Consider the following 24,195-nt stretch of genomic DNA (forward strand, 5'->3'; position numbering starts at 1 on the left):
AGCTGTAAGTCACAGCTAACAAACCGGCAGTTACTCAGCCCTGTCGTATTGCTACAGCATAGTTAACAGGCTGAACTGTAACTACGATAGGTCATTTTGTGTTATTAGTGTAATCAGATGTACTGCTATCCACTGCACGGTGAATGCCACAGAGCTGACCTGTGTAAGGGCTTGTTAAACCTCAGAGCAGATTTATTTGGAAAGCTCTAGTTAAAGCTTGAATGACACATCTGTGGTAAGCAATATATTAATATTCCAGAACACCAACCCTGCAAGCTTGCCTCAGTTAAGGGCATGGCAAATGTCTGCCATCTCTCCAGAGTGGATTAAGTCAGTCATTTTCAAATGCAGGAGGTAATTTTTCTCGGACTTAATTTCACGTCTTGCAGATGTCTCAGCCCATACGTTTGAAACGTATCAGCCCATACGTTTCCTTCTTGTCATTCCACCAGTCCTAGCTAACCTGTTTTGTATGCTGCTCATCTTAAGCGCTCTCTCTCTTCTAGAGCAAAGCACCTTTCAGATGCTGATGCTCTTTTACCGTACTGCCCGTTCACCTTGAAAGTAGGCTGAAAGTAGGGCTGCTCCATGGCTACCTGGATTCGGCATTGTTGATGAGCTGTAAATCCGCAGACTTTATCTTATGGTAACTTGTTTGCTTGGTTGTAACCTAGGAGTTTCAAACTACCTACCTAGAAAATTTAGGTACCGAACTAAATTTAGCTGTGACCTGGGAACCTGAATCCTGATGTTGCCTTGGATATCTTCGCTAAGTTTAGCTTACTTGGTTGGAAATTGAGCCCTTTTGCCTGTTTCTTTTGTTGCTGGTCACCACGTTCCTTGTAGCGCTCTTTTTCCTGGCAGCCTTGAAAGGTGCAGAAAATACATTGTTTCCATTCCATGTCATTAGCAAGGATATCGTATATTGAGTTAATGGTGTTTTAGAAAGGGCTATAATTTACTTTATGTAAAGTTTGATGTCATGCAGGAGAAGTTTGTTCTGTTTTTCCCTTCCCTCCCGTTTGCACTTGAGAAGACTCTCTGGGTTTAGGTCCCACACCCCGCAACAGAAAAACTTCCTGTATTGCTGGTCTGGTCCTTTTTGCATGTTTGATTGTATTACCACAGGGGTATGTTTCTGAGGCACCTACACTTCTGCTTTCACTTAGTATATTCGTATTGAAGCAGCCACATGGGGAGTGAAGTCAGGTAGGAAACCCAGCGATGTTTGTTACGTTACAGAGCAGGTAGCATTGTGAAGGTTTTTATATTTTGATTCCAGTCTTACAACTTTCCCCAAAAGGATGATTTTGCTGTGGGACAGGTTTACGGGTAGTATTATAGCATTAATTTTAAGGTGGGTATTATTAATAAACAAATACCAACCACTTGCTTGCTTTCCGCTTCTCCTGCTGTGTTATGAAATGCTTAAGACATGTTCTGCCATTCAGAAGGTTCCCGTTGCAGTGTGTATAATCATCCTGCAAACGCTCTGGAGTGTTCCAAAGGGTTGTCATTCATTCTTAGGAAAATACTATTTTTTCGTAAAATACCATTAGGGCATCTCCCTTGTTTCAGGATTTGCCCACCAGCATGTCCTCGCAGGATTTCAGTCCGATTCAGATGAAACTTTTTGCATGTCGATTCCTTTTCACTCTCAAGTGAATTTGGCAAAACCATTGGCAGTTTTTTGCGTCCTTAATTTTCCTTCTTCTGCTAAAGAACACTTAGTCCTTCCTGAAAAGGTTCTCAAAGATCATTCATCTAACTTGTCATCTTTTATTCTTATGTATTGCACTGCTCCTGGGACTAATGCTCCAGCTGTAGCGTGGTGCTATTTTATCCCCCCAAGTGGCATCCCAGCTGCCGCTTGCCTCTGGCAAAGAAGACAAATGGTTATTGTGTTCTGGAGCCACACCAGGTCTTCTGTGTCTCCCTTTGGTCAGCATTGTTGTGTATTTAGGATCTAGCAGAGTTTGAATAACACTGGTTTATTTTGAGCCTTTCCTTCTCCATCTCCCCTCTCTCCATTCTTAATTTTTTTGTAGGAAACCTAGACTTGTTAAAGAGAGACGGCTCAGCCTGATGAGCTTTTTAGTAACCTGAGAATGATACGCATTGGACTATTTTTCCTTCTTTATGTTTGAGGTTTTATAATAACTGTGAGGAGACTGTGTAACCTTTCATACAATTTTCTGAGATTTTAGTTAAACTCTCTGGTTCAGAACAGAGATTTTACCGATCTTCAGTAAATTGTTGCACTCAGATTTCGCTTAGGAGAATGTGAATAAGCAGCTCAACCAGAATTCTATATATTCCTTTCAGTATTTGTTTCAGAGCAAACACACTCTCATCAAAATCAAATGACTTCTCTGTTTTTTCTGCCCACCCTTAACTCCTGTCTGCAACACTCGCTTCCTTTGACGATGCAAAAGGGGCTTCAGCCGTGGTCCCTCTGTTCCTGCTCCGAGTAGCAGCTGAGTTTGCAGGACTGTTCCCCTCGCTGCTGGGGATTGGGTGTCCCACAAACACACTTGTGTAACCCCCGTCCTCGAGGAGCCTGTATGATTAGCAGATAGTCCACTCATTTACTTCGGAAATTGGGAATGTCTCTTGGTCATCTTCTTGGCCATAAATTAGGGAAATTGTTTCTGTGCCAGTGTTGGAAAGGGCATATTTGGACAGTGTATTTTAAATATTTCTTGAAGGATGTGAAAAGCTTTGAACAGCTGAAGTAACTGAAAGAAAAGAAGTGGAATAGGGAAAAAATGGAATGTCAACTCAAGATCCATTGACAGTGAAATGACATTCCTTCTTTTAAATAGCGCAACTGAAAGTGTCACATTGCCATAAATATGCTACAAGTAGTTACAAGTTTTCTGTCTCCATGTCTTTCCACCCTAGAAGGATGTCTGCTTATGGCTGTGTAGAGGTGGGAAGAGGACTTTCAAAAAGGGCTTTGACATTTACCTGAACGTTAGAAATACCTGGCGTATGCCAGCCAGATGTTTTGAAACATATTTTTCTTTCTATAACATGATTTTGAATCTGTGTTTAGCAGCAGCTTGAGCTTAAATTTGGAAGATGCTCTGTAGACCGTTGTGGTGGGTTCACCCCTGCCGGCAGCAAAGCCCCCAGCCCACTGCTCGCTGGCTCAGACAGGCTCAGGTGTCCCCGCTGTGTCCCCTCCAGCCTCCTGCCCCCCAAAGCCACTGGCTGCTGCTGTACAGCGGGAACTGTGACACCCGTATGTTGTCAGCACCGGTTTTGTCACCAGTTTAACACGCAGTGCTGTACAGGCTGCTGTGAAGAAAATTAACTCTGTCCCTGCCAAACCCAGTACAACCAGTCACTGTCTTGAACAGTCTGTCTGTTCTGAATGTATTCCCACTGTCTCGCTGAAGAAGTTGCACTTAACGATGGGGAGCTTTGTCACAGGGAAGCAGCTCCAAAGCCTTCAGCATCCCTGAGGAGCTGGTCAAAGTGTGAGGCCTGCAGGATAGGTTTGTCTCCCTCTCTTCGAGAATTTTCGCTACAAATAGTTGCACTTCGGAGTCATCCAGTCCCATGGCTTGTTTCTCATAGGAGAAAACAATGAAGTTGTCAATAAGTGAAACGGGATATTGCGTACACCACTTGGGTATTACAGTTAGCAAATCACTGGTATTGAGAGATGGTTTTGCACTTCTAATCAACCTCAGGAGGGTGAGTTAGCTTACACTATTGGCATGTAGTTGGGAAGTAGTAATAGACTGCTCCTGGCTAGTTGCAAAAGTGGAGTAAGCAAGTTGTGCTAAACACACCACTGTAACAACCTATAGTATCCATGAGTTCGACTGATGGTCCAGAGACCTGAAAATCTCAAAGACTTGAGGCGTAATAAAAGAGCATGAGTGTCCACTCTGCTCTTGTAAGGCTCACAGCTGCTGTAGCTTCTTAAGCATCTCTCTGATGTCCTGATCCAGTATTCAAACACCAAGTGAAATGGGCTAATGATAAAAATGCATGGTAGGGGGAAAAATAGCTTGGAAGGGCTTAAATGACCTCCTGGATGGTGAACTTGCGGATGTGAGAACACAGCAGGCACTGCAGCTTAAAGGAAGCCAGTCTGCTAAAACTAATGAAGGTAATGCTGGTAGTAATGGGCCATAAAACAAGCCTTCTCAAGGTGAGTATGATGCCTTATTCTGTTTCAGTTAAAAACATTGCAACTCGACCAGTTGTAGTCCTAGTGTTTTTCCTCTGAAAGGCTGCTGTGTAGAACAAAAACCCTCAAAGGTCGGTACCAAAGGGCGCTCCCAGCACCTGCAACCAGGGCTGAACTGGCTCCGCAGCAGGTCCTGCTGTGGGTTGGTAGGAAGCTGATATGGAGGATGCCTCCATTGTTTTTCAGTCTGTGTGCTTTTCTGAGGACTTGGCTTAGAGTTTAGCACTTCAGGACATGCCTGTAGATCCTGCAGCGCTTCCTGTTTGCTAGCAGTTGTATGTTCACTGCAGAGTAGGTCTTGCACACGCCAGATGCTGTGTATGGCTGCAGTTGTGGTGCGAGGCGCTGGGGCAGTTTACCTCTGGTTTTGCATGTAGGTCTCTGTCTTTCCCCACACCGCCTCACCACACCCTGCCTCTTGCTTCCATGTGAGTAGGGAGAAATAATGGTAAATTGCTGTTTATTAACATAGCTATGGAAAAAAATCCCTTCTTAAATTAACATAGCGCCGAAGTTTCCTGACAGAAGCAGCTTTCTGATTCATAGTTCTCCAACATCCCCTGTTCCAGCTCAGACAAGCCGATTATTTCCTCCCACCAGCAGATGTAGACAGGAACAATTGGAGCTGTGATAACATTATCTTTAATAGGGGCCAGCGGGGTCACACACCTCAGTCCTTCCTGCCTGTAAACAGCGGCGAGGGATGGTCCCGCAGGCTGCCGGCGGGGAGCCGTGGCCACACGAACTGAGCGAACAGGAGAAAGATGCCAGGTCAGCAGTAATCCTCAGCTGCCAGGGAGGGGGAGAGAGAAAGAAAGGGGACTTGCAAAGGGATGCACAGTAGTGGAGAGGGAAGTCACGCTCAAAAACGCTCTTTTTAATCTCTCCGGTAAACTGAGAATCGGGGGTTGGAGACCTCTGCATGGGCTGCGTCTGGTGGGAGTCCCTGGCCGAACGCGGCTGTGCTCACATCACTGCGCAGGGGAAACTTTGTCTGCAAGAATAGTCACTTGAGGTTTTTTAAGTCAGTTTTTCTGTGCTAGTGGATTGAGCAGGTACAGTAAGTCAGGGGATGCAAAGGTGGCAAATTCTGCTTTTTTCAGCACGGTCCATTAAAATCCTCATTAAATAGAACTTTTCCCTCAAGTTTTATGAAGCCGATTCTTATGTTACTGTTGCCACAAATTAAAATGAATAGTTTGTTCACATCTTTTGCTTTCAATAAGGAAAGGGTTTTTCATTTGGAAATTGAGATTTGTCCTGAAAGTTTCAAGTGTGCTTGCACCCAAAAGACCAAACAGCCAGGAAGCAGGTGGAAGGGGTTTTGCCATCAAACAGTATCTTTCTATTTTATGTGAAAACTGGGTGTAGAAGCTGTGCCAGATCGATACGTGGTTCCAGTTTTTCCTGCTCAGACAACCTGGAGGTGACTGCTGCTGGTGAGGTGCTTGGCTCTCGAGTGTGGGACATGGGAGTTAGCGTTCATGTCCTAGCTCAAAGGGCTCTAAGTGTTGGACAGTACTTCTAAGTGTCAGAGAGTACTTCTAATTGTGAAGTGATGTTAGTTAACCGCATCATAATGGTTTCAAGGTCCCTTTCCTCCCCAAAATGTAGGCATTTAAATAGTGCAGTGGCCAGAATAGACTATGGGGAAATGCATAGAAGCTCAACCTAAGTTCTCAGTTTCAGAAGGTGGCTTAGAGTGACAACATGTGGAGGTTTCTTCTGTGGCATATCCTAAATGAAAGTTATTAATAACTAGTTCAGAAGGGAAGGAGAAGAAGAAAACGCACATCCTCTCCAGCAAGGGCTGTTGGAGAGGTAGGAATGTATATATGTAAAAAGATATATAAAATGTGTTTGTCTATGTTACACTTTTGTTATTAATGACTTTCTTACTGGCCAAGGCTCTAACTTCAGCCGAGACTCCTCTCTGTGAATGTTATTCTGCCCTTAGTAGTTTAGCATGTGCTTGCTGACCATCTGGAATGTGTAGCCACGTTAATTTAGGTGTATTGTTGTACCAATACTCTTGTTTCTCTGTATCTATGTGTGGACAAGCTGGTCGATGGAGTCCAGTAGCCCTTCGGAGAAAAGGCAGGAGAATTAGAGTGGGGGGTAATGGGGGGCTTAGCTGTTTTAGAAGTGACTACATATCCCTCCAGCAGAGCAGGAATTGGAGGATGGGATGTGAAGTCTAGCAATGACAAAGTTTTGTGAATGTTTATGGCAATCCTCTCTGAAGTGGAAGCAGCAGGATAGAAGAAAATGTAAAGGCACTGGTTGGATTTTTGAAGCGGGCAGTGGAAGTTGGCATTGTGGGTGGATGAGAGGTGGGAGAGAATAAGTTCAAGAATTTTGAAGGTGAACAGAGGAAGGCTTCCCTCTGATCCAAAAGGAGGGAGATTTGGTGAGGGATACAAGGCATCTGGAAGGTTTGGATTGCAAGAGGAGAGAGCTTGAGAGAATTGATGATGTCTTCTAAACAGTGGGCCTGGTGGCTTAATTATACTGTTCACAGAGACCGACAAAAGGGAGGAGTTCAGAAAGCCAACTGGGATAGGAGCAAGAGCAGAGATTGAGAGAAGAGCCAGAGGTAAAAAAGCAGAAACTAGGATTACGAGCTTGAGGTTCAATTGCAATGAGAAGCAGAAACAAGGGAAGAAAGAACAAAGTGTCACAAGAGAGGCTGCTGGGGCTGTCTGGTGGAGCGGGGGGACAGGAGCTGGACTCAGCCCTCTCTGTTGGCCGGACGCGTCTTGCCTGGGTGAAAGCAGCGCAGGAGAGATGCCGAGGTGAAGTTGGGAAGGAGTTTGTTGGAGCTGGCCCGGTGCAAAGGAGTGGAGAAGGAAAGAAAGTGAGAGTAAATTAAACATAATCTGTGCAGTGAAGGGAGGTGGGACATTGTTAGGGCATCTTGACAGACAGCTGAGAGACAATCAAGACAAGTGCCTTGGTATCAGAGCTCAGGGAGAGGGTGCATGCAAACATGCTTTGAAAACCAGGTTATCACGTGAGACCTTCAAGGAGTTTATCTGGTTTTCTCTGTCATGAGGTTATAAGCTACACAGACAAGCTTTTCACACTCTAGCTGTGTTCTTATATTTTAATTTTCTCCTCTTCCCATCTTTGCCTGGCAAAATTAGTATGCATACTAAAGATGGGTTTGGTGTCTGCAGAAAGCATATCGACAATTTATAGACTCCCTTTGCTGAGGGTGTTTTTACCTGTTGCTGTGACAGAAACACTTGAGATTCCTGTAAATAGAGTTGAGTGAGGAATAAGAACTGCAATTTTAGCTGTTCTTTTCTGGCTCACTTAATTACCGCTGCATTCACCATCTTCCCTGAATAGGAAGTCATTTTCCTGTTCACTTGAGCCTTTCAAACAGTGAAAGGGAAAAGAAAATTAATAGCGGTGGGCGGGTAACGTCTTTTTGAAGCCCCAACAGTCAGATGGTAGGCCTGGGAGATAGCACCTGAAACTGTTATTAACCAATTAAAATGAAGTTCTGACCTAATTGCGTGTTGCTAATTATTCCTTTAAGTCAGTGTAGCCATCTTAGCGAGACAAGGTGTCTGCAGGACCCTTGCAGAAGTCTGGCGAGGCCCGGGTGCCTTGCCAGGGAAGCAGCTACAGCCTCCTGCTCCATCTGGTGAGGAAGGCTCGTCAGTCAGGGTGGGTGAGGAGGGATCCCAGAATTACGGAGTGTGCCAGACTTGATTTACAGCTCCATGACAAAGTGCTTCTTTGCCCGCTTCTTCCTGAGTGATGTTTCTGATGGGCTTTTTTTAATCTTGCTTGTGTGCTGCTCACTTAGCGCTCTGTTTATGATGGAAGTGAAATGTGAGTTTGAATAATTTGAAACCTGAGATTTTTCTGCTGGATCCTGGACCATACGTGTTCCTGGGTAGCACACTTCTCTTTGTACTGCACACCCTGGAATGCACATTTGTAGCATAACGTAAAGCAGTCCTCAAGTGCAGCAACAGTATGTATGATTATGGTAAGCTTTTTATTGTTAGAAAGTGGGTAGCACTCTCAGAATCTGCATTAGCCCAAGTGCTCCTATTCGTAGATTTAAGGACCCACGGCCATGGGATGTAAGCGTGGAGGGGCTTTTCTAGGCCTAGAATGTATAAAGTTTGGCTGAATTCTTAAGCATTTATTTTCATTTTGAGTTTCTATTTCTAGATACGGATACCCTAAACTAAGTGCAGTTGTTCATGAGGGATCTCAGTAATGCCTTCTATACTAGCTCGACTCTTACAAACCTCACCCAAAATACCCTGATCCTGCTGAAACTGAGTTTATCTTTGTCACAGTCATACTTCAACTACTGTACTAGCATCCTTCTCTGAGCATAAAGAAGATTTTTTTTTTTTTTTTTTTTTTGCATCGTGAATCCAGCAACATGTAGCCTTGCATTTTGTATTTAGTCATGTTGTCCTATTTCTCATTTTCCTTTCTGCATGAAACTTCTGTCTGGGTGGTGGTGTCAGTTACACTTCTGTGTAATTTTAAAGTTCTATCAGTAATCTGTTTACTGTGCTAAGCTCACTAGTGAAGATACTAAATAAAATGGCTGATGTCGCAAGACTAGTGCCTGAGGAATGCCAATAGCATACCCTCCTTGCTTTAGAATCATAGAATCATTTTGGTTAGAAAAGACCTTTAAGATCATTGAGTCCAACCGTTAACCTAACACTGCCAAGTCCCCGACTAAACTATGTCCCTAAGAACCTCGTCTATGCGTCTCTTAAACGCCTCCAGGGATGGTGACTCCACCACTTCCCTGGGCAACCTGTTATGGTGCTTGTTTGCCACTGTTGCTTTCAGCATGCAAGCCATTATCATCCTCTCTTTTCTTTAGCTCTTCATGTTCTTCTGTTCTTCTGCTGGTCTTTCTCCAGTTTACCTGACTGTATGCCTTCCTGAAGTCTGAGAAAATAGCTTTTCTGCATTTTCTTTGTCTAGACAACAGTGGTCATACAGTCACTTAGATGGTTTTGATCCATCTTTTGGAGATTCATGTCGTGGTTTACTGCATTTTTTTACTTACTGCTGGACATCTGATTACTTTTCAATATCTTCAAATGTGCTGAAATGCTTTCATACTACTGGCTCAGATGAACAGTCAGTAGCCATCATTTTCCCCCCCTCTACCTTTTCCCTAACGTGGTTGCTATTTTTTGATCCTTGGGAAGCACTCTGTAATGGATACAGTTATTCAGGACCCTTGTATCATCACCCTGTGATTTCCTATGCCATGTTTTGGTTAACTGGATTTTGTTTTCTAGAGGGTTTTTTTTCGTTTGTTTGTTTAAGTACCCAGTTATGAGAGAGAGACAGGATCCCCTCACCTCAGCACACTGGACTCTTCAGAGTCATCTCTGCCACTCTACTAAACTCCCTCCGATCAGGCGTATTTCAGGTGCAATTCCTCATTTCCTAGGATATGAATGCAGAAATACATGAAGTAGGCTAGATGTAATTAGAACATTGAGGTAATTCTTCATTTCTCACTGACTGCAAGGAGAAGCCTGAAAATACAGTATAGCTATCAGCCCCTTAAAATAGAGATGAAGTGAATATCACTCCATGAATTTTGGCTTTGACTGCTGGTACCCACTGTAGTATATCTGTACCCATCTTTGTTTACCTTGCTTCCATGGTCAGCATCTTTATTCTTGCTGAAAATTTGGGCCAAATATTTGTGTTTGGGGCCATTCCTATATTATCTTTAATATTAAACCTTCACTTGCTGCACAGAGTTTTTTTATGTATTCCCAAAATACGTTTCACTCTTTGGCATGCCTGCAAAAAATGCCAAGTGTTCTTTACGTTCAAATCCTTGAGTTTTTCACAGCTCAGCAATCTTTACTAATTATTTACTTTAATTTATCAATTTGTCATTCTGAGAACATAAAAAAATGTTTGAGCTGTACACCATTTTATCCTGTAATCTAAACTAACCCAGCTTGATGTAGTATTCTTTGTATTACTAAATGTTTTGTTAGTTCTCCTGCTTCGGAATAGCTGAACTATGACCTCAGTCCTAGCGTTCTCCTGGGTTTAAGATGCTAATCTCCCCTAATGATATAATTCCTCTTGTTTTCATTCTTATTAATATCTGGCTATATCCAAATAATACTGTGGGATTGTCAGACCTCCTCAGCACAGCAAAAGCAAGACTTTTTATCACTCTCATTTAAAGGGAATTTTACCTAAAATGTTCTGCCTATGCCAGTGGTCGTCCACCTGTGTTTGGCAGATGTGGTGTTGGAGGCAGTTCACCTGGGTGGGAGAAGATACCTGATGCATGGTTGGGCCGTGGAGCACTTGCGGGGACTTTGCCAGACATGGTAGAAAGTAAATAGCAAAGATACCTTGCAGTTGCTGAGCCAGTTGCCATTAACTATTGTGAGCACCTTCTCTGTGCAAGGGTGTTTGCTGAAGCAACGAGTCGGACCTGCTGTGCTCCTCTTCCTCGTGTTGGAGCCTTGTCTGTGTCCCGGCCACCTTCTCCTGGCTTCACTTTCTGCTCCTTTCTCCAATACCTTATAGTAGTGCAGCATCTGAGAAGCTGACCCGTGGTGGTCACGATCTTCACCCTTCTGCCTCAGTTTGAGAAATCATGGGCTATTTTATCTTTGTGGCCGTGTTCATTTCAGACCATTTCAAATGCCTTTACATTCATCCGTGGAACAGTTTCATCATTTTGTCTCACTGGGAGCAGTGGTTTCAAGCTGAAGTAATGTTTTGAAATTGAAAGGCAACTTCATTCTCCCATAAATAATACTTGCTGGAACAGGATGGAAGGGAATGCCACAATCTCTTCTATCTCTTCACAGTCTTTCTTCTGATTTCTGCACATGCAGCACAGGGATGTGATATAGATCAGCCTGAGCATGGCCTTCTCTTTGTTTAAAAGCAGCCTTACCCATTTTTTTTATTTCTAAAGCTTTCATGTTTCTTCCCTGTTGTATTCCAGAGTACTTCTTCTTCCTCCTCCTCCTCCATCCTTCACAGTTGCACAACTTTACTAGCTACCCAATGTCCATGAGCAACACTATAAAAGATGTTTGTATGAAGGAGGACTTTTTGCTAAGAGAAATATGTTTCAGTTCTGGTTCATTTTTTAGAGGGGATTCTAATTACTTTAAGGAGGGGGCAAATAAAGAGCATAAAAACTTTGTTGAAGGGAAAATTACAGCAGAGACGCCGGCAATCTCTTGGGAAGTGCGGCTGCACACATGGGAGCACTGGCTGCTCTTGGTGTTTGACAGGTGCTGCGGAAGAATTACCCTTAAGCTGAGCCTGAGCCATGTGGTGCCAGTGCAGAGCTGAGCTTCCTTGGCCCTTAGGATAAAGGGTGATAGCCAGGCTTTCTGGGGGTTATTTCTTGTATATCAGCTTTTCTACTTATCCCACAGCCAAAGGGAGGGAGGTTATGCAGTGCATGTTTACATGGCTCGAAAAGAAATTTCCAGAAGACCACATTTCCTTCATCTTAACTTTCTCTGCATCCAGTAGTCATTAAAAAAAAAGTATTTGCAGTACTGTCAGATCTTGATATTTTGAGTGTTTATATAAAGTTATAATGAAGCACTGAAAGCTTCTGAGAAGTGCAGTGCACCCCTCTCTCCCCCTTGCTGTGCGTACCAGGCTGTACTGGCTGTAGCGCTGCACTATTTCTGTAGTCTGGATTAGTTGGAGTGTTCTCCATGGGTGGCTTCTCCATTCCACTCCTCTTTTAATGTCTGTTCTTCTACAGGATTGATTGAGCTGTCACTTCAATAACTGGGCTAGAGCTGACGCAGTTCCCTCAAATAAACAGTAAGAGTCTTCCTTGTAAAGTCTTCCTAGGATTTTTGCATCCAGTCTGCCCATTCTGAAGCTTTAAGTTCAAGAAGTGAGCTAGAAATTTTGTGACTGTTCTGTATTTTCCCATACCTTCCACTACTAGGATTACCTATATAGTCTTTTAATCTCATGTGTGTGAACACTGTCTTTCTGATGGTTACAGAAAATAAAGCAAGGCAGTCTCAGGAGCAGGTTATGGTGACTGCTCTTTCACCTGAGTTCTTCTTTTTCTGTAACTTGCTTTCCTTCCTTGGAGCGCTAATCCTCCCATGTCACACATTTTCTGTTCAATTTTTCTTCTCTGCTAATCTCTGGATTTGTTCTGCTGCCTTTCCTAATCCACCGGAGTGTTGGTGACCTCAGGAGAGACCCTTGGCAAGAGGCTTTTTTGGATTTGAGTAACATTGAGTATCTCTCCTGCAGTGCCGAAAATCTGCAATTGTGTTTCAGACTGTCCCTGAACAAGACTGAACTACCTGACCACTTGCCTACCAAAACTTGCTCCCTGCAGTCCAGTCCTAATGGGACGTGAGCTCTCAGTTTAATATTGTGCTGAGAAACAGCCGTTCCTGCATCTTTGCAAGTTCTAGAGAGAACTTTCTGGAACTGCCAAAGTATTATACAGGAGATAAGGAGATAACCAAAGCTGACCTATACGGGTTATAGTTTAGTAGCAACAAAATTCCAGTCTTGGGTGAAAAAAATCTCTGCTGAAAAGAAAATCATTGCTGCGAGGAGCTTTAGCCGTAGCCCAAAGATGGGATTTCTTGTTTTGCTTTTAAAGAAGTGAAGGGACAAAACTGGGTGCTGACAGAAGAGTGATGCTCGGTGAAGGTTTGTATGCCCGCGTCAGAGGAGGGAGGAGAGGGGGACAGTGGGTGAGGTTTGAGTAACTGAGATGCAGTAAGCTGTCCCCGCATTGCTCTGCACACTTGAGTAGGAGTCACAAGTCACTGTCTGTCAGTGTCACTGCAGGGGCGACAGCGATGCTGACCTGCCGTGTGCTGCTGTGGGAAGGTGCAGAGGAGGCTGTGGGGAGCTGATGCTCACCGAGGTCCTGGGGAACAGCCTGACTGCAGGACAAGCCTTGAATGAGCAACGGCTGGTCATTTTACATAGTAGTTGGGGAAGCGATCCATAAATGGTGGCCATATATGTTAGTACAGGTAGTGCAAAAAGAGCTATGGGATTCCTTTTACTTCTTTGCATCTAGAACACAGCTAGAAGTGAGAACTTCCCAGACTTTTTGGAGATCATACATAGCTTCTAGGGGAGTGGCAGTGTGTGACTCTGGAAAATGTGCAAAGTCTTCATAGCTTATGCTGAGCTGCTCCTCACCTTTAGGCATATTTTGCCGCTTCGAATGTCGCTGACACCTGAGATTCTGAGTGATGTGTCCCAGCGTGGGACATGCTTTCCCTTTCCTTTGGTGGTTCTCTTAAAACTAAGGTGGGCAGAGCAACAAAAGAACCTGTAAAATTAGCATCCTGCACTAGTAGAAAGATAAGCTCTTTGGTGAGTCTTTCTTATGAGGAAAGACTGAGAGAGCTGGGTCTGTTCAGCCTGGAGAAGAAAAGGCTGAGAGGGGATCTTACCAGTGCTTGTAAATATCTCAAGGGTGGGTGGCAAGAGGATGGGACCAGACTCCTTTCAGTGGTGCTCAGCAATAGGACGAGGGGCAATGGGCACAGACTGAAGCATAGGAGGTTCTGTCTGAATATGAAGAGAAACTTCTTTACTTTGAGTGTGCCACAGCACTGGAACAGGCTGCCTAGAGAGGCTGTGGAGTCTCCTTCTCTGGAGACATTCAAAACCTGCCTGGACGCATTCCTGTGCCTTCTGCTCTAGGGGTACCTGCTTTAGCAGGTGGGTTGGACTGGATGATCTCCAGAGGTCCCTTCCAACCCCAACCACTCTGTGGTTCTGTAATTTCCTTGATTCTGAGAAGACTAGCTAAAAGGTATTTTCAAGCTATATTTCCTTCCTGCTTGGGAAAGAGTTCCCCGCCGATGTGGTGGCTGTTACCAGCGCTGCGATGCTCTGTCCTCTTGTCAGTGTGGGGGAGGCAGGAGAGCCGAGGGGGGGACATCTCACCGCAGCGGATTTCCTTTCTCAGGTCACTGCTGCTGCAACAGGACATGCAAGTTAATTTGGTGCCGGGGAAAGGGGGTGTGGAGAGAGAAAATAGGCCTCTTGTTGATCTTTTTGCTCTGTCTTTACAGCATTTGATGGTCTTTGCTCTTTGCAGCAGGACAGAGCTGGGGTTTCTATTCTCGCCCAGTATCTTTTGGCCCAATTAGCAGCAGCAGCAAGTTCTGAATACTTGCACTAGCTGTGAATGATTACAGCCAAGATAAGTGTCTTGCTTGGCCAGAGAGATGAAGAGGAGATCTCTTAGATATCTAAATGCTTAATACTTATTAAGTTTGAATATGTGAATATTTTAGTAGCTACAGAGAGCCTGTATATCAGTGAAAAATACCTGGTTTTCATCTACCAGATAACACAATGGCTTTCCTCATGATGCGTTGATGTATGTTTGTCACCGTCTGTGTGCTTTGGCCTAGAGTTACTCATGTCGGTTTTGTACTGGCATAGACCTGACGGGGGGTTTGTGGGAGTGTTGTCCTGGTGGAGAGACAGGACTGGACTGCTCCTGTGGGATTTAGTTCGGGAAAGGAGGACGTGTTGGTCTCGCCTGGTCCTGTGGTTTACCAGAAGAGCAGGCAGACTTCTGTACTACCCTGTTCTGTCGCTGTTGGACTCTGTGGGTAGGTCTCACACGTATGGATGGACACGCACAACCGCTTTCCTGATTTTTGCCCCACTTCCTTTCAAATGCAAGCACCTTCTCTCCTATAGTTAGACTATCCTATGTATTTTATTTTTTACTTTTCACAATAAGGCAAAACATTGAACCTGCCACTATTGATTTTTGCTGCTTGCCTTCCCTCTCCAGAGCACTTAAGATATTTTTAGAGGCCTTCATCTATGAGATTTTTGGGGAGAGAAAAGCATCCACCAATACATCAGCTGCCAGGGTTCAGCTTCCTGAAGACTTGGCTTTCCAACCAAAAGCTCATGGCTCTTTTTCGTTATAACTTGCTCAGCATTGATGCACAGTAAAGGTGAACACTGCAAATGGGGATGAGGGAAGAAGGGAAGAATTTCAAAGGCTTTGTTTTACAAGCCTTTTGCTATAAATGCACGTGATGAAGACAGAGCATAGAAAATAGCCCCAGGAGAGGGAAGATGATGACAAATAACCTGAAAGTCTATGTGCAGTGGAGTTTAAGAAGCTGAATTAAGATTGAAATAAACCCCACGTGTTTTGGGCTTAATGCAGTCTTAACTGAATACCTGAATAACAGGCTACAGTAGAGATTTGTGTAGAAAATTCCATTTACAGCCTCAGCAGTCAGGGAGCAGAGAGGTCAGGTCAGACTGGTGCTGTGTGTCTGGTTCACAGGGAAGAAAATGGTTAAATTACCACAAAGAGACTTTTGGACTGTGACTTTTGAAAACATGTAGCAGAGCATTGACAGGTCTCTACCAGAAAATTGGACAGATTCTTTCCTTCTTGTGGCATTTTATTAAGCTTTTGAGCACTCAAGATAGTAATGTCTGATGATTCTGTGGTATCTGCCTAGTGAAAAGGCTCAGAGCAAACCCGTCATCTCTGATTTTCTCCTTATCTTCATTAACCTCCCTTGGGTGAAAGTTTCATGACCTTTGTCCACCTGCAGCAAGACAGGCTGCTGTGGAGGGACATGCACTCCTATTCTGTTGCTCCTAAGCAGAGCACCAAATAAAAACTGAAATACAGCAAGAACTTAGTGCAGCATCCTGGTGAGTGGAGTTTGTTAGCTGATTGGAGACCGGGAGCAAAATGCTTAAACAATAGGTTTATGAGTCTGTATTATTATTTTAAGAGAAAAAAGAGGATAAATATGAATGTAGAGATGTGTTGTAAATTCCTCAGGGATATAGCAGGGGACAGATCTGCCTTCAGTTCAGAGAACAGGACAGGTTGGTATTAAGACTTCATTTCATGTGAATGATAATCCAAAAACTATTTCTAAAGAAGAGCTTTTGAAAAAACAGAAATCCTGCTCAGCCAGATTCTGAAATACAGTTGATTACAGTATGGAGTGGAAATTCAATAAAACAAAAAAATACAAAACTTTTAAATGATTTCAATAAGTAGTATTTCTTTTTGCTAAATCCAACATTTGCAGGTTGGTGGTGGTTTTTTGTTTTGGTTATGGTGTGGGGTTTTTTGTTTGTTTTGGTTTGTGGGTTTTTTTGGGGGGGGAGTTGGTTTTGTTTTTTAAAAAAAAATTATTTATCTTTTTTTTTTTTTTTTTTTTTTTTTTCTCCTGAGTGAACAAATCCAGATTTTTTTCACTTGGACGTGGTTTTATTTTTAAGCACAGCTCCCAGAATTGCATGCGTGTGGGATTGCGGCTGGGACCAGCGGAGAGCTGTGGCACTCTGCCAGGAGCTCGCCCTGTCCCTGCAATACAGATGGATTGCCAGCGTTCTGAAGAAAAACAACTCTAAAACTTTAAACAAATTATGCTTAATGGAAATAAACTTTTTTTGCCCTCCTGAGTAATGATTTGGGTAATGTGCTGGCTGTGTGTTTCTGGAGGACAGAGGAGGAGGGGGAGAGGAGGGCAGAGGCAGAGCTCCGTGTGCCTGTAACTTGCTCTCCAGTGGATGCTCTGGGAAGCCTATGGGGGAAACTACGATGTTTCTAAGTTTGGAGTGTTTTTTAACTCCCAGCCCGTCTTCGCATTAGAAGGTGAGCAGGCTAACTACAGCCAGTTGTGATAAAAGCATTTGTCTAGTGGTTGTTTTCTTGTATATATGGATTTGAAAGACCTGGAAAGGCCTATGTCTTGTGTCTGGCATTTTCTGTGTACAGCTTTGACACTGTCTTCAATGGAATTCACCTGAGTTTTGGTGGCAAGTGGCAATGCCATGAGACCAATACTGGGTTGTTGGGGTTTTTTAATATAAAAAAGGACAAGCAGAGTAGGCTATCACCTGCTTCACAGAAGAAAAGGCACCATAGCTATATCTCTCTGTTTTTTTAAGCTGGTGCTGATAAATCTTTTCTCTCACTTCTGTTGCTATGGCGTTGGTTCTGTGCAAAAACAAACCTTTGGCTGATCATGTCAAATGCAAAGATCGTTTGGAGAGAGAGATGCTGAAAGAGAAGGGAAGTAGGAGGGCTCAAATTCCAGCTGATGACAAACAATGAATCAGTGTTTGTCTCAGCAGAGGGCCATCAGAAATTTTGCACTCTACTTTCACTGACTTTTGCTTGGGTCTGATACTCAACTTGAAAAGGCGTCTTTTTTTCCTCTCTCAAATCTTTTTTTCCTTCTTTTTCTTCTACTTTTACATTGTTTTTTTTTTTCTTCTTGGTACATAAAAGGAAGGTGGCTCTGTTCCAAATTCCGCACAGCCCAGGAATATTTGCTTTCCGCAGCATGGCCCAGAACACAGAGAACTTATTCTTGCAAACGGTTTGATCCTCCAGTCCACAAAATACAGGATCAAATTTTGAAGGTTTGTGTGGTTGAAATGTACCTGCTGTCCTTGCTGAGGCAAGTGAAGTGGCCATTGACCTGCCTACCGGAGGGGCTGCCTTAGCGGGCTGTCATTTCTGGCATCGCTTTCCTGGTGAAGCAGAACACTGTTACAGGGTCCCTTTTTAACACTTTCCGATGTGCGAAGAAGGTGCGTTTTGGTTTCATTCTCAAAATATGCCAGTTGCTTTTAGCTGGCACAACTGTTGTGAAAAAAGTTATCTTCCCCAGATGTCTTATCCTTCTGGAAAACACTGTGCTGAAAATGCTTTAATATGCCTTGAAGGCTTATTTCTATTCTTGGGTCAAGGCTGAAAGGAAGGACTGTTTTCTTGTTTTCTGAATGTTTCTGTGCAGATCGAGCTGCAAGGGCAGGAAGAATGTAGAGGGGTAACCAATCTCAAATACTTATTTGCTTCTCAGTGTTTTTCAGACTGGAAGTCCTGAAAATGGATTGATTCACATTTTTGTACCGTGGCAACTGGGAACTTTCTGACCCAGTTAAATGGACCCTTTGTTTTGCTGTTTCCTTCCAGATGTGATAGGCAGATGAAAAGACCTCAGGAGAAGCAGCGTGGTTATCTGAGACTTATTTTAAAGTTATTAACTGATTTTTCTGGAAGTTGGTTGCACAAGTAGATCATCTCCTTCCACGCCCTTAGCCAAGCTGCAGTTCACTTGGTTTTGCCTTGATTTTGCAGACACTTGTGTTTGCCCTTAGCCTTCATCCGCACTACTTGTGGGAGTAAAAACCTAAGCGCCAGCACAGCCAGACCTTCTACGGGCTGCCTCACCCAGCCACAGCTTACTCCTTTAGTCTGCTGGTTTAGTTTTATTGGGGCTTGAGCTCCAGCCGTCTTGTCTTATCGCTACCTTCCTTAAGGCACTCCTTAATCCAAAGCAAGGCCATTTCTGTAGGGTGGGAAATTTTATTAGGACAAAACTGCAGTAAATGAGACAGTAAAGACGAGGCTTCTATTGAAATAGCGTCAGCAGCCTCTTGTGCCCAGTCCTCTCTCTCCTGTGCCCCCCACTCCCTTCTCTGCCAGAGTTGAATAAAAGGGATACCAGCAACGGGAAAGAACGTGCGTGTAACTGTATAATTAGATGCTAACTTTAGTTTGGTGAGCACACATCTGTCTTTCATTGTGAAGATGTTCCCAGTTTGGAGTTTTGTAGGTTACGTTGCCACTGGTGCGGTAGGTCGCACAATCGGTGGAAGAGCAGTGCTTGGTAGTGTGGCAGCTGTGGTGCTGTGGGCAGCCGGGTGTGTTGGCTCGAACATGAGCCAGGTCTGGTACTTGTGCTGTACAAACGTTCAAATCTGATAAGTAGCTTCGTGGAATCATTAAGTTTGGTAGGGGCCTTAGGAGTCCATCATATATCATCTCGATCAAAGCAGATTCAACATTAAATTCAGACCAAGTTGCTTAGGGCTTTGTCCAGTCAGGTCTTGAAAACCTCCAAAGATGGAGATCCTACAGCCTCTGTGGCACTCTGTGCTGCAACTCCTGGTAGAAATTTTTTCCTGGTTTAGTTGGAATCTGCACTGTTTCAATTTATGACCTGATAAATCTGAGCTTCTGAGCCCTCACAATGACATCGGCCAGTTCTCTTAGTACCCTCGCATGCGTCCCATCAGGTCCCATAGCTGCCTTTGCACTGAGATTTCCTCAAGAGATCCCTAACTCTAATCTTTTTCCAGTACAGGTGGTTCCTCTGCTCCTTGAACCCAGTCTTGGTACTGGGGACCAAACCCTGTGACACATCGCCATGGCTTTCATGCCTTCCCATGCTGTCTTGAGCAGAGTTTCTGCACACCCCACCCCAAGTCTGTGTCCCCCACCCAGGTCACTGCCCAAGTCTGCTAGTGGGAGTGCTCTGGGAGCTGCACCCCTCTCACCTGCTAAACAGCTGTCCCTGCAGCAGATGAATTTGCAAAGATCCTGAGTCACTTGCTTTTGTGTTACCTGTATTACTCTCCTGGGTGCTGTTTTGTGCAATCCCAAAGGGCGAAGGGCATGGCAGGCGTTCCTGTTATTAGTGGTGATAATCTTTGTTGGCTCATTCCTTTTGCATGTATAAGGACTGGGAAAGAGACCTGAAGAGGGAAATGTTGGCTCAGGGTGGAGAAGCATGGGGAGGTGTTTGGATGAAGGGTGCTCACCAATGAGTTCACAGCTTTTTCATGCAATTAGATCTACACTGCTGAGAAATAAATGTCTGAGTAAAGTTTTCTGAAATTCAGTAAAATATGAATTCTGATGGATTTGGGTAACATACCAAAATAAAGGCAGCATGTAAAGTAAATGCCTTCTGTGTGGCAGTGGTACCTTGGATGGTGGCAGGGACAAGAACCTCAGATCTTCCATATATTAATAAAAGGTTTCTCTCTGGTTTCTTCAGCTTGACCTCACCAAACCCATTGAAGATCAGGGACCTTTGGATGTGATCATACATAAACTGACCGACGTCATCCTCGAAGCAGACCAGAATGACAGCCAGTCACTCGAGTTGGTTCAAAGGTTCCAAGTAAGTGGTTCTTTCATAGTCTTTCTGCATTTCAAGCAGGAGGATGATCTTGGTGCAGTAAATTCAATCTGTTTCCTGTGCAGTTGGTAGGGTTTGATGAAAAGAGCTCCCTGGCATGCTGCAGCCCTGCTACTGGTAGCCCAGCAAAACTAGTTTTGTCAGTCAAAAATAGACTTGCACCTTTGGATAGGTTTTACATTGTATTGGTAAGGTTAGCGAGAACTGGTTTCCTGCCAGATGTTGTCCCGATGTCATTCCAAGAGCATGAGTGCTATTCACAAAGAAGAATGGGTGTTTGCGGAGTCCTTTACATGTGTTTCTCTGTGACAGAAGCCATTAAATTAATTTTGCCCAGTTCTATATAGTCTTCTGAGTTCCTGGAAAGCTGATTTCTGTAACATCAAGGTTACTGTGATTCTGTCCTCTAGTACCTGAGAATCCTTTTCTATTATTTTTTTTCCTCACATTTACATTGAATGTCAGAAATATGCTGGGCATAGTGGTACAGAGAACTGTTTTCCCAAAGAATTCCTATTCCTATGGAATATGCTTATGTCAGGTAGAAAAACGGCTCAGACAAATTTTGCAATTTTGACAACTTTATTTTCTTGGGAAATGAGGTTCTCTTTGCTCTGCTTAATGTCCTACAACTAGTAATGCAGAAAATATTTTGCTTAATGGAGTCAATATGCTCTTTGCTCTAGTTACAAAGCTTTTTCTGCTTCCTCCCACATGTGTATTACTCAACTACATACAAGAGATGAAAAGGTTTTACTTGTGGGTCTGGTCCTCTGGCACCAGTTCTCTGAATAGTAGATGACTATTCATCACCAAGTGGTGCGGGCATCCACTTCCCACAGCACTGGAAGCTTGTGAATGTCCTGAGAAGCATATGGAGAGATGGACTTTGGGGCTTTCTTTTCGCAGTCTTTCTCTGTTTCAGACCTTAACTAGTTTGCCTTCACAATATACCCATCCTGTCGATGAGAGGAGCTGCTGACCAAAGTGATAAAGAGCACGTTTTAAGTTGCTCACAGCTGATCAAAATTCATGAGGTTCCTCATTCCCAATCCTTACGTTGTTGTGCACGTTCCTGAAGGCCAGGCTGCGTGAGGCTCTGCGTGGCACCACGGCACCTCCGTGGTCCCCCGGAGAATGTGCTGGGAGGGAACTTGTGCAAACACTTCTAGAACAACAGCTGGTGCGTAGCAATACAGTTAATTTAAAACACTCTTCTTGTATTCCGGAGCAAGAACTCTTCAATGGATGTGGAACGTTTTGGGTAAGAACTCCAGCTAGTCAGCTTACTGTATTTAGTAGCTTAGGGTCACAAGCTGATACTGTTCTCAACTAATGAAGTGAGGCCTGGAGGAAACAATAGTAAGTACAGAGGATGCATTTGACCACCAAGGTGAAGTTTGGTCTGAAATGAGCTGGAGTGCTTTGCAGCCAGAGCTGTGGCTTTGGTTGAGGACTTAGTGGGCTGTTCTCGTGTGCGCTGCACTGCTGGAAGGCTGGTAGACGTAAAGTGACCTGCTAAAGCTAAATCTCTTACTCTGATATATTTCTGAATGTAATTGTAATGTGATACTTTCATCTTATTCTGTGTACCTTTGTTACTGTTTAAATAACTTAATCCATTATTTTTGTTTAGGTTAAATATTGAAGCTTTGTTTTTAAATATCTTTAAGTTAGAAAATCTCAGTGAAAATATTATTTTTATCTAATGAGTTTGGCTAAATTCTGAGAGAGTGAGAGAAGCAGTATATATGGATATATTATCCATTTATTCTTTAGTTCAGGTACTTGTACGTTGTACTTTTTTTCCGATAGCTCTTGTAAAAGAATAATATAACCTGAATAGAGATGCAGTGACCTAAAAACAACAGAACGATCCCCTTATGAAAAAATGAAATCCCAAATAAAACTGCAGCTACAAACCAAAAACCCAGCTTCCCCCACCCAAAGCCTCTCCTAGAATTCTCAAGTTCTACAGACTACATAGGTTAAAACTATGTCACTGATCTTGCAGGATTTGTTTTCTTTCAAATTATAATACCAAACACAGCAATTTTTTTTAACTATAGTCTATTTGAAGTGAAAGTACTGATTTAAACTTTTAGAAATGATAACTTGCATATAACAGTTAATACAGCATAAGAATAAGAAATGTATGTGGGGATATTGTTTCCATTTTCTAAGCTTTTGTCAGAAGGAAGTTATATAATACAGTGCCATTTGGATTTTTTTTCTTTTTTTTAGAAAGTAAGATATAATTCAGTTTCAGTATAGGATTGCCTACTGCAGAGGACTCAAATTACCACTCTTCTTTTTCCCAAAGTGTACATACTGGCAGAGACAGGAACAGGAGACTGTAGGCAAAAGCTTGGCAAAACTTGAACAAATTGTACATTTCTATCAGGCTTATTGAATCTGCTACTGTTGTGCATGATGGCATCGATTTTACCACCTGGACCTTTTGATCATGCTATTTATGGTTTCTCTAGAACTTGAGCTCCACCGGTTTCTCACCATAGCAAGCTTCGGCCAGACATACTCTAGAAAGGCTGTTGCAGGGCTGCACTAAGAAACTTGCCTAATTCTTGCAAAATGCTTGGATCCAGCTGGCTAGTACCTTCAAGGCTTTCATTTTTAGGAATATTAAATTTAACCACAAATGAAAATAATAAAAAAGCCAGGCATGTTAGAGGAGAACTTGATGTTCCTTCTTCTCTCCCTGTCATTAGTTCTTGGTTGTTCAGTAAACATCTTGTTATCTAATATATCTATTCTTTTGAGGATGCCATCTTCCTGCAGAGGAGCGCAATGTAATGTTTGAAGAACTAGAAGGGGGTCCTGGAATGTGGATTCAGTCACATGCTTTTCCACGTTTTCATTATGTGATCTAGGCCATCCCGTTTGCATCCTTAAGTTTTTATTTTGCAAGCTGTAAATTAAAGAAAATGGCATTAACTCCCTTTTGAGATTAATATGAGAAACCCTCTAGGTCAACTCAGAGCAGCTCACATAAGGACTTGGGATTCGTCTGTTTCCGTTTGAAGCTCTGGTATGAATTTGTAGTAGCTATGATGGCATCTGATTTACAGACTAAGTTACAATAGTCACACTGGTGTTTGATGATCTGTCTTTACAGATTGTCCTTTAGTGTAGCCCAGTGGACGACTTGTCCACCATCATGTGGTTGAACTAGAATGTAGGTTTCCATTACTGGACTACACATATTTCTGATACGAGATTATAATCTCGCAGTATCTTCAAAACTCATTCATTAGAAAAAGATCCTCTCCCAGTGCCTTCCAAACTGGAAGAGGACCTTTTTCTAGTGGATGAGGTAGAGGGCAGGGACCCCTGTGAGCAGGTTTCTGAATGATGTCCTCTCCTCAATAAACCAAGGCTTTGGGCTTCTGGTTCTGCACCTGTGACTGAGTTGTGGCACATTGCTTTTATGCAGGAAACTTTCATTGTAGTAACACATGTACCCAGGAACCAGCAGAGCAGAATTAAATTGCCAGTGCTGAATTAAATCACCAAGTGTGTTTAAAGGGTATACTCATGTAATTTTGTATACAGGGCAGAAACTGGCAGGAAATTTCTGCCTATCTCCATCTGTCCTGTATTATTTTTGTTTAAGATACTGAGAACTGTTAGAAATGAAGTATATTCCCTAGAAAAAATGAAGTGTAAGGAGGATCCATTTGTATAAAGTGTGTGGGGTGGAGTTGTTGGATTGGTTTTTTTCAACTAATATCAATGAGCAACTTAGAAAATGTAAAGTGACCACCTTGCCAGAAAGCTACTTACATGTGTGTGATGTCATATAAGCACTGTGGTGTTTCTGGGACCTGCACACAAATGGGAACAGTGTGGTTCCCTTATTGTTCATTAAATTCACTGAAAAAGTTATGATGATCTTGACCAGACCAAAAAGTCCAAAATTCATTACGCTGATTTTTGTGCTCTTGAACATGA

At 43.2% G+C, this 24,195-nt stretch overlaps 1 protein-coding gene across 1 annotated transcript in view; it reads left to right on the forward strand.

Annotated features, from left to right (window-relative positions):
* ITPK1 (inositol-tetrakisphosphate 1-kinase) overlaps positions 1–24,195 on the forward strand; it is a 149,731-nt gene that overhangs the window by 55,098 nt on the left and 70,438 nt on the right. Inside the window, exon 4 of the mRNA XM_065636543.1 lies at positions 20,080–20,205. Coding sequence (XP_065492615.1) covers positions 20,080–20,205 — 126 coding nt within the window. The remainder of the gene's footprint in view (positions 1–20,079; positions 20,206–24,195) is intronic.

The sequence above is a fragment of the Caloenas nicobarica genome, chromosome 5 (genome assembly GCF_036013445.1).
Source record: "Caloenas nicobarica isolate bCalNic1 chromosome 5, bCalNic1.hap1, whole genome shotgun sequence".
Classification (NCBI taxonomy): domain Eukaryota; kingdom Metazoa; phylum Chordata; class Aves; order Columbiformes; family Columbidae; genus Caloenas; species Caloenas nicobarica.